Genomic DNA, 10,944 nt, shown 5'->3' on the forward strand with positions numbered 1-10,944 from the left:
ATTTAGAAACCACAGGCACTTTGAAGAGCTCTGGCTGTCAGTTTTAGCTTCAAAAATCCCTGAGGAGGGTTTTCTACCTAAACTTTAAGAAGAGTCTGAGAAATGTGGCATAAACAGTCACTCCTTATTGTATTCTATAGCACTTATGGTCATGGAAACATTAGACATTAAAGGTAAGAGTGGTTTTGTTTTCTTGTATGTTTTAATTTTCTGATCTGATCAATGCTCCAACCAGAGAGGGACTGGATAAAGATGTTGGGTTTACTCCATTGAAGGATGTCTTCTTAGTGACCTCTACTGGAATCCTTTCTTTTGGGACCCCAAATAAACAGTGTATTTGCTAAGAAGTTAACATTCTGAAATGAATTGTCCTCAATATATTTGTTGCTTAAATAAGCATAATTGTGTGTTCATAGTTCTCTAAAACTAGAAAAAAATATAAAGGAGTACCTAGAGTGTTTTTTCTCACTCTTCATTATGATATTAGGAGTACCCTTAGGACTGAGTTAGTTTTATCTTTTTTTCCTGATATGCCACCTCTACCTGCATTATGTTGGTTCTACACTTCCAACATATGTTTACTAGTGATGCATTTGCCCGTATCGGACAGCTGTGGTCGGCTTACATCCTAGTCAGTGATACCAGTAGTAGATGATGTTTTGTCTCACTAACAGTCATGGCGGTATGGGGCAAAGAGTACAAAGACTACCAGAGTTGTAGTCAGACCTGTGTTTTAATCTTGCCTTCTGTCATGTATTCCATGTGGGGTACTGGAAAAATACCTCAACTCTGAAAACCTTAGTTTCCTTTTCTGTGAAATGGCATTTATAACACCTACTTTATGAATTTGCTGTGACTATTGATTTATTTAAAAGCACATTGCCTGGCACATCATAGTACATGGCACAATTAAATGCTAACTTCCCTTGCATTACATCATTCCTTTCTTCTCACCCAATGATAGATCAAATTTCATTCTCTAGAGCAAGAGTTCTCAAAGTGTGGTCCCCAGACCAGCAGCATCAGCCTTAGCTGGGGATTGTTAGAAATGCAGATTCTTGGGCCTCATCACAGACTTGTGAATCAGAAATTCTGCAGGTGGAGCCAGTAAATCTGTGAGCTTCTCCAGGTGATTCTGGTACATAGTAAAGTTTGAGAAGTACTGCCCTAAAGTGTAGGCTTCCTGTTTAAACTAGAGTCCAGCAATTTTGTTGACATTGTTCTTGTTACCCCGAACAAATCTGAATATTGCACAAGTTACAAGAGTCCAGTTCTCTAGTCTAATGCCCAGGAATGTCCTCTGTTCTTGCTCTTACCCTGGAGAAAGACGGGATTGAGAGACAAGGAGCAATAATGGTTTGTTCCAAGATGGAAAATCAGCACTGAGTGAAAATTCCTTTTGTTCTATTTCTTGAGCCTGGACCACACTGGCTTTCTTGGCATTGTCAATCTTTAAAATTTCAGCCAATATAATGCATGTGAGATTGCATATATTTCTGGGCTTAATTTATGTTTTACTGATTCTAATGCTTATTGCCTTTTCAATTGTTGGTCAGTTGTTTGCACTTTTATGAAATGCTGGTTATGTCTGTTAGTAATTTTTCTGTAAGAGTGCTTAGCTTTTCATTTCACCTTTATCAGGATATAATTGACATACAACATTGTGTAAGTTTAAGGTGTACAATATGTTGATTTGATGTACTTATTTTTTTATTGAAAAATTAGAAATTTATTATAGATCTAAATGTAAAGCCTAAAATATAAAACTTCTAGATAAAAACATAGGAGAAAATCTCTGTGACCTTCAGTTAGGTAAAGAGTTTTTAGACAAAAAGAGTATGAACAATAAAGTTAACAAATTGATAAAATTTTCTGCTCTTTGAAAGGCACTAAAAAAAATGAAAAAGTAAGCCATAGACTGGGATAAAATGCATAAAAGATACATATCTAATAAAAGATTTGTGTACAGAATATATACAAAAAACCTCAAAAATCAGAACACCCCAATTTTTAAAAAGTGAACAAAATATTTTTTCTAATATTTTCATATTTAAGAACTTTTATTGTTTTTTCTCTTTAAATTTTTTTATTATGTTAATCGTCATACATTACATCATTAGTTTTGGATGTAGTGTTCCATGATTCATTGTTTGTGCATAACACCCAGTGCTCCACGCAGAACATGCCCTCTTTAATACCCATCACCAGGCTAACCCATCCCCCCACCCCCTCCCCTCTAGAACCCTGTTTGTTTTTCAGAGTCCATCATCTCTCATGGTTCATTTCCCCCTCCGATTTCCCTCCCTTCATTCTTCCCTTCCTGCTACACCAGTCAGAATGGCTAAAATTAACAAGTCAGGAAACGAGAGATATTGGCAGGGATGTGGAGAAAGGGGAACCCTCCTACACTGTTGGTGGGAATGTAAGCCGGTGCAACCACTCTGGAAAACAGTATGAAGGTTCCTCAAAAAGTTGAAAATAGAGCTACCATATGATCCTGCAATTGCACTACTGGGTATTTACCCCAAAGATACAAATGTAGGGATCCGAAGGGGTATGTGTACCCCGATGTTTATAGCAGCAATCTCCACAATAGCCAAACTGTGGAAAGAGCCAAGATGTCCATTGACAGATGAATGGATAAAGAAGTGGTATATATATATACAATGGAATATTTTGCAGCCATCAAAAGGAATGAGATCTTGCCATTTGCAACGGTGTGGATGGAACTGGAGGGTGTTATGCTGAGTGAAATAAGTCAATCAGAGAAAGACATGTATCATATGACCTCACTGATATGAGGAATTCTTAATGTCAGGAAACAAACTGAGGGTTGATGGAGTGGGGGAGGGGGGAGGGATGGGGTGGCTGTGTGATAGACATTGGGGAGGGCATGTGCTATGGTGAGTACTGTGAATTGTGCAAGACTGTTGAATCACAGATCTGTACCTCTGAAACAAATAATGCAATATATGTTAAGAAAAAAAAAAAGATTTGATGTACTTATATATTGCAAAATGATTACCACCATAGCATTAGCTAACATCTCCATCACATCCCGTAATTGCCATTTCATTTTTGTGGAGAGAACATTTAAGATCTGTTCTCTGAGCAACTTTCAAGGATATAATACAGTATTTTTTTTTAAGATTTTATTTATTTATTTATTTTAGAGAAAGCATGCAAGCAGAGGTAGGAGCAGAGGGGGAGGAAGAAAGACTCTCAAGCAGACTGCGCGCTGCGTGCAGAGCCTGACATGGAGCTTGATCTGAGCCAAAACCAAGAGGCAGATGCTTAACCAACTGAGCCACCCCTCAAGTATATAATACAGTATTGTTCACTATAGTCACCATCCTGTACTTTAGATCCCCAGAACTTTTTCATCTTAGAACTAAAAGTTTGTTTCTTTTCACCAATATCTCCCTATTTCTCTCACCCCCCCCGCTCCTGATAACCACCATTCTACTCTCAGTTTCTATGAATTTGGCTTTTTTAGATGCCACATATAAGTCATAACATATACTGTTTGTCTTTCTTGACTTACCTCACTTAGCATAATGCCCTCAGGGTCCATCCATGTTGTCACAAATTGCAGAATTTCCTTCTTTCTAATGGCCGAATAATATTCCATTGTGTATATATATACAGATACACACACACACACACACACACACACACACACACACACATATTCACATACATACCTGGTTTCAATGAATTGTCTTTCTGTGTATTCATGTAGCTCATTGAATTTTCTTAAAGCAGCTATTTTGAATTCTTTATTAGGTAAATTTTTGGTTTCCTTGTCTTTGGGTTTGGTTACTGGAAGATTATTGTGGTCCTTTGATGGTGGTATGCTTTCTTGATTTTTTTCATATTGCTTTGAGTTTCATGTTGCTGTCTTCACATTTGAAGTAGCAATCACCTTGTCCATTTTACTGACTTCTGGGAAGAAATATCGTCCATCTGCCCTGTAGAGATTTTGAGGCTTTCTCGGACAGCCCGTGGATTCACTGGCTCCAGGCTTCTTGCTCCCTCTTGTGGCAGAATTTTTAAAGCTTTATGCCTCTGGATCCCCAAAGGAGCCAGGTGGAGCCTGACAGCCTCTCTTTTGTTTTCCCAAAGGTGGCGCTACAGCTCAAGTGTGTGTTCTCTCCCTGGTCCACAGGTTTAGGGCCTGCTTTCCCCTGTCCTCACTTGCCATCTTCCAAACCTCATCCTCACTGCCACCTACAGGAGGGTGCACAGGTAGCCACAGAGTGGGTGTGTGTGGTTGAGGCACTGGAGGTGCCGGGAGTGTCAGTGGGTCAGCTGGAGGATCTGTAGGTGGGGCTCTTCCAGCAGCTCGTGGGTGGGTGGTGGGCTTCTTGATGGAGCCCATCATACAGTTAGCCCCTTGAGTGCTCTCTGAGACTCCTGTGTACTTTGCCAGATTCCTCTAGCCCTCCAGACGTGGAGCTCTTGATTTAGTACTGGGTGGGGCGAGAGAAAAATGAGCCTCTTTGGTGACACCTGCACAGTGGGGGAAGCTATGTGTTCACTCATCTGCTCTTCCTTTCTCCCAGGGAGCGGGGGAATCTACCTGGGCCCTAAGCTGTTCTGACTTGGGAGAGGGGTGACATGGGTAAAGATAGAGTTCTCTTACTCCAGTGTATCAGAACTTGTTTTTTTTTTTTTTTTTTTTTACTTTGAGTGCTGGATCTTCTTTGGAAACCTGGACTTCCACAAAAGCTCTCTCATGTGTTGGTGATTGTCTCAGTCAGTGTCCCCTAGGGATTCCTGGACCTGAGTTGTGGAGAGGTGCTAGAGCTTGTTCATAGGTCACTTCCAGATCAACAGCCCTACTGACATCTGTTTGCCTATTACCGGAGGCACAGGTAGACGGGACTGCTCCCAGATCCCTTGGCATTTGGTGCTAAATCCTACATCTCCCACAAAGATAGTTTTGTTTGTAGATGGATGGGGAACATTTAGGGAGGCAAAAATGAGGGAGACTTTATGCAGCCCTGATGCTGATGTCATTTCCTGTTTAGCTTTTTTTTTTTGAATGATTCATAGGAATTCTTTACATTAAGTTCCACCAAATGAGTTGTCAATGTTTAACCATTTTTTCACCACTAAAAATGATGGTTTTATATAGTTCAACTTAGTATATTCTGGATAAAGAATTCTATTTTGTTGTATAAATATTTCTTCCAGTTTATGGTTTATCTTTTCATTTTCTTCATGGCTCCTTCTGATACAAAGATATTTTAAATTATAATGTAATCAAATTTATTAATACGATTCTATAAGATAGTGTACAAGAAATTCTTTCCTGTACTTTCCCCACTGGTCTGTAATGTTAACTGTATTATATATGTTTCCACATAGTGTACTTGGATAATTATTCTTAGTTTTTGTTCTTCCAAATATATTTTAGAATTGGCTTGTCAAATTAGATGAAAAGCTTGTTGAGGTTTGATTAGAATTTGGCATTTTAATTTTGGAGAAAATTGACTTTAAATATCGAATCTAATTAAAAGTTTAGCTAAGTTCTGTTTTTCTAGAATTAGTAGATCTTTATTCTGGTAATTGGTCTGAAGATTCTTTTGGATTTTCTAAGTAGATATTCATACCGGCTACAAAGTATGATACTTTCCTTTCTTTCATTTCAATGCAATGCTCACAAATCTTTTTTTTCTCCTTTTATCATTATTTTAGATAGTAGCTCAAGTGCAATGTTAAAGAGAAATAGTAATAATGGACATCATTGTTAATGTCCTTGATTTTGAAGTAGGATGCATTTAACGTTTTACCTTTGAGTATGTTTGCTGCAGTTGTTTTTGTTTTTTGTTTTAAATTTAAATTTAAAATTAAAATTTAATTTAAATTTAAAATTAAAATTTAATTTAAAATTAAAATTAAAATTTAATTTAAAACAATTTTCTTAATTTGCTGAGAGTTTTAATCAAAAAGGAAGAGTCTAATTAAAATCGTGTTCTGTATATATTTAGATGAGCATTTTTTTTTCCTCCTGGAGTATTGTATTTGGTGAATTACAGTAAGAGATTTTTGCATTCCTAGAACAAAGGAAACTTAGTCATGCGTTATTTTTAGACCACGTTGTAAATTGATGCCTTAGGCTTGCTAATATTCTGGGTTTTGTTGTTGTTGTTTGTTTCTTTTTCCATGCTAATGTTCTCTTTTTAAAATTTTGAGGTATAGTTGGGCACCTGGGTGGCTCACTTGGTTAAGTGACTGCCTTCGGCTCAGGTCATAATCCTGGAGTCCTGGGATCGAGTCCTGCCTCGGGCTCCCTGCTCAGCAGGGAGTTTGCTTCTCCCTCTGACCCGATCCCCTCTTGTGCTCTCTCTCTCACTCTCCCTCTCTCAAATAAATAAATAAAGTAAAATCTTTAAAAAACAATAAATAAAAAATTGAGGTATAAGTGACATATGATATTAGTTTCAGGTGTACCACACAATGATTCAACATTTGTATATATTACAAAATGGTCACTGCAATAAGTATAGTTAACATCTATCACCAAATAGTTACAAAATATTTTTTCCTATGATGAGAACTTTTAATATTCACTCTTTTAGCAACTTTCAAATATGCAATACAGTATTATTAACCATAGTCACAATTCTGTACATTATATACCTAGGACTCATTTATTTTATGACTGAAAGTTTATAGCTTTTGATCTCTTCACCCATTTTGCCCACCACTAACTCTCTGCCTTTGGCAACCACCAATCTGTTCTCTGTATCTATGGGCTTTTTTTTTTTAATTTTCCACACATAAGTGAGATCTTTCTCTGTCTCACTTATTTCACTTAGTATAATACCCTCAAGATCCATCCATCCATGTTGTTACAAATGGCAATATTTCATTCTTTTTAATGGCCGAATAATATTCTTTTGTATGGATATGTATATAGATGCACATACACATACACACACCACATTTTCTTTATTGAGGAACACTTAGATTATTTCTATTTTTTGACTACTGTAAATAATGCTGCAGTTAACATGGGGGTGCATGCATCTTTTAGTGTTTTCATTTTCTTTGTATGAATATTGAGAAGTGGAATTGCTATATCACATAGTTGTTCTATTTTTAATTTTTTGAGGAACTTCCATACTGTTTTCCATAGTGGCTGTATCAATTTATGTTCCCACCAACAGTGCACAAGTGTTCCCCTTTCTCTACATTCTCTCTTGTCTTTTTTTTTTTTAATGACTTATTTATTTGAGGGTATGGGGAGAGGGGCAGAAGGAGAGCTAGAATCTCAAACAGACTCCTGGCTGAGTGTTGAGACGGACATGGGGCTCGATCCTATAGCCCTGAGATCATAACCTGAGCTGAAATCAAGAGTCAGATGCTTAACTGACTGAGCCACCCAGCTGCCCCTTGTCTTTTTGATAATAGCCATTCTAACAGGTATGATGAGGTGACATCTCATTGTGGTTTTGATTTGTAACTGTTTTCTTTTTCTTAGTTTTATTTTCAATACATGGCTTTATGTGTTAAACACAATAGATACAGTTCCTGAGATGTTTATCTGATGACTTCAATATCTAGAATTGATTATGAGATTTCTATTGGACTCAGGTGTGTCTGACAGCCCAGTCCCAGCTCCTTATTCCAGTGGTGGTTGTCACTTAGTGGCATTCTGTAGTCCACTGTCAATCAAAATCTTGTTCAATCATGAAAATCCATGTCAAATTTTTCTTCTTGGTAAGGCCTTCCAGATTCTTATGACTAGAAGTAATTACTATTTTTTTTAATGTTTCTACCACATCTTATTGGTATTTCAATTTGGCCCTTAATTATTTCTTCTTTGTTTACCTGTCACCTTCCACATAGTTTGTGAGACTCTTGAGAGCAGGAATGACATCTTTCTCACTTTTGTACTCCCAACACCAATCTGGTTCCTGTCCTAGAGAGGCAGAATTGGATAATGGGGGAAGAAAAAAACTAGCCAGCCAGTGTTTGAAACTAGCCTTTACTGACGGCATGACCTTGGCCTAATTACTTAATGTCCTTGAACTTGGGCTTCATCATCTCTAAAATAGGCATTAAAATGGACCCTTTTCTCATGAACATTAAGACAGGATTAAATGAAGTAGTATGTATAAAATGGCTGGCACATAGTAGGTATTCACTACATATTTGATGACTACACATGAATTGAATAGTAGAGGAATCCATTTTTAGTGATAATTCTGCTACCTCATTTAGAAATCATACAAAAAGTTACAGAAAGTTTTTCTTTAGAGCCACAAATAAAGGAAGCTGATCTCAGCCTACAGTTGTCAAAGAAACATTAGCTTCAGGCTATTTGGAAAGGATTCTTTGCAAAGTAGTGTCTGAGGTACTGCTGGAGTTAATAATTCTGCTGCTTGTCCCTGGATGATAATCTTTTATCACCTTAGTTTTGCTGGTGATTTACCTGGCTGGTGATTCCATACAGAGTTCCATTGTGGGACTTGGGACATCAAGAACTTGTGATAAGGTGTCAAGTGTCTTTAGGCACATCCTTAGGTTCTCAGAGAAGGTCAGGGAATTAGCACTTGTTCTAACAACCTTGGAACATGATTTTGACCAGGAATCCTAACATCATTGACTTTTAGATATGGAAAAAGCATGTTCAAACAGTTACATAAGGCATGATTAATTCCATGAACACTTATTTCAGGAGCAAATGATTTAAAATTTGGAAGTGTAGCTTTGGGAACACTATACAAACACTCCCTTTCTTAGAACTTTTCAGTAACTCCCATTGGCTAGCAAACAAAGTCGATATTTAAATTACTACATGACTCATCATACCCTACCTCACCAAACTCTTCCCTCACTATTTCTTCTCACATGATCTATGTTCCTAATTCTCCACATATTTTGCTGCCTGCTCCCCCTGCCCCCCACCAAAATGACCATCACTTTGCTCTCTCTGAGTGTTTACTCAAACAGAATTCTCACTTGGAATGTCCCATTTCAACCCATTATTTTATACCCAGCTCAAATGTAACTTTTTTCAAGTAGGCTTCCTTGATCAACAACTAAGAATTAATATTTCATTTATTGAATAAATGAATTCAAAAAATTGAATTCATTTAATGAATTAAAAAAATTGTACCAGGCATTGAGCTAGTGTCCAAAGCTGACTACTTTCAAAAGCTAATCCTGTTGAGAGATAAGAAAGGCAATAATATTACCCTAACAGCTGTTAAAGTAGTTAGATAAAGTACTATGAGAGTGGGGAGGACAGAAAACCATTCTGACCGATTTCCTGAGGGCTAGTTTGGGTTTATTTACAGGGTGGTGTCTGAGTTCTAAAATCAGTTGTCCTTAGAAAGCAGAAAGTTTATAGTGTTTTTTTTTTTTTTTAATGGAAGTCATATGGCATCATTTCCACCATTCTTTATTGTCAGGCAGTCACAAAGATCCACTCAGCTTCAAAGAAGTGAATGCAGACCTCCCTACTTAATAAAAGAGTGCCAAAGTCACATTTTAACAAGAGCATGTGGGCCGGGAGATACTGTGATTGCTGTGTTGGAAAATAGAAACTGCCATATTACCCTATGTTATCTTGTTTACTTACCCATTGTACTCTATGAGGAAATCCTTAAAACACAAAGGGTCTATGAATTTGTCTCAAATACTTAAGTACTGGGGTTGCTAGAGGGATTGTGTCCTATTTTGGAGGTGGGCTTGGGGGAGAAGACTCTTGAGGGATGAGATGGGTGGTAGCAACCTAGAGGGAAGGAAGAAAGTGGAGCACTTGGGGCCTGGGACAGAGAGAAGGAAGGAGAACCAGAGCCAGCCCAGACCTGACTGGGGTTTTCTATCAAGGGCTGATATACTAAGCCTTGTTTATCTTAATTTAGATGTGAATAATTAATTGCATAGTAAGGAAATAATGAATTTTTGCTTAAGCTCTATTTGTTAAGCTTAAATAATCAATTTGGATAAATAATTAAAGCATAAGCCTTATTGATTAAGCTTTATTTACGCTGGAGTGTGAGTGGGCTTAAGTCAGATTGCTTGTGACAGGAATGTAATAGTTTCTAGTGAGAGCACAGTAGCACAAAGGGGAGCAGAACATCTGGGTAGGGGAATTTTGGAGGGTGTGGGCTAGAGGCAAAAGATATTGACCTCTGAGCCCATTATTCAACCTTTTAGTATTTCTATTGCTAAAGATGCAGTAATACCACTTATGAGTACAAAATTTTTTCATGAAGACCTGAGTTTTAATTTCCTCTTCAATACCTAATTGCTGAGTGAGTTCAGAAAAATTATTGGCTTTGAAGCCTCAGTTGCCTTATCAACAAAATGGGAATAATAATAGTGTCTCTCAAAGGGTTTGACTGAGGATTAAAGAAGATTGTGTGATAAAGTTCATAATAGCTTAATTTCTTGAGCATTTTTCTGCATTTAGCCTTGTATAGTATGTCTCCTTCATGATTTTATGGAGGGTGGTCCAGGGGTTCTCTGTCATCCTCCAGGTGGAACTCTTACTCTGGGAAATAGTTCATGCAGATTAAAAAGAAAAAAAAAGGTGTGTGAGCAGAAGCTTTTGTGAGAGGAATTGCTTTGGTCAATGAGTGGCTAGAAGGATTCCTAATTACCCAAATGTGTACAAGGACCCTCCAGTGTATTCAAGTGCTCCTTGGTGCTTCGCATAATTTGGACTGCCAGCCGGTTATGCTGCCTGCATTGTGATGAGAATGGAGACAGTGGGTGTACTTAACAGTCTTTCTTTAGATTTCTGCTCTCAGTTGAAATTTTAAACCTCTGGACTTTCTTGTGGGGTCGGCACAAACCAATTGCAACTGGCACAGGTACCCCAGGAGTTAGACTGGGGAGCAAGATGGGGTCAGAGAAGGTTCAGGGACTTCCTTCTCTTTACTAGCTGAGTGATCCTGAGCAAATGGCTGTACTTCTGTG

At 37.7% G+C, this 10,944-nt stretch overlaps 1 protein-coding gene across 1 annotated transcript in view; it reads right to left on the reverse strand.

Annotated features, from left to right (window-relative positions):
* Positions 1 to 4,381, reverse strand: part of LOC113913691 (angiopoietin-related protein 5-like) — a 75,244-nt gene extending 70,863 nt beyond the window's left edge. The window contains 1 exon segment of the mRNA XM_035723124.1: positions 4,198 to 4,381. Within this exon segment, the coding sequence (XP_035579017.1) occupies positions 4,198 to 4,381 (184 nt within the window).
* Between the last annotated feature and the right edge of the window lie 6,563 nt (positions 4,382 to 10,944).

This window comes from Zalophus californianus, chromosome 11 (assembly GCF_009762305.2).
Source record: "Zalophus californianus isolate mZalCal1 chromosome 11, mZalCal1.pri.v2, whole genome shotgun sequence".
Classification (NCBI taxonomy): Eukaryota; Metazoa; Chordata; class Mammalia; order Carnivora; family Otariidae; genus Zalophus; species Zalophus californianus.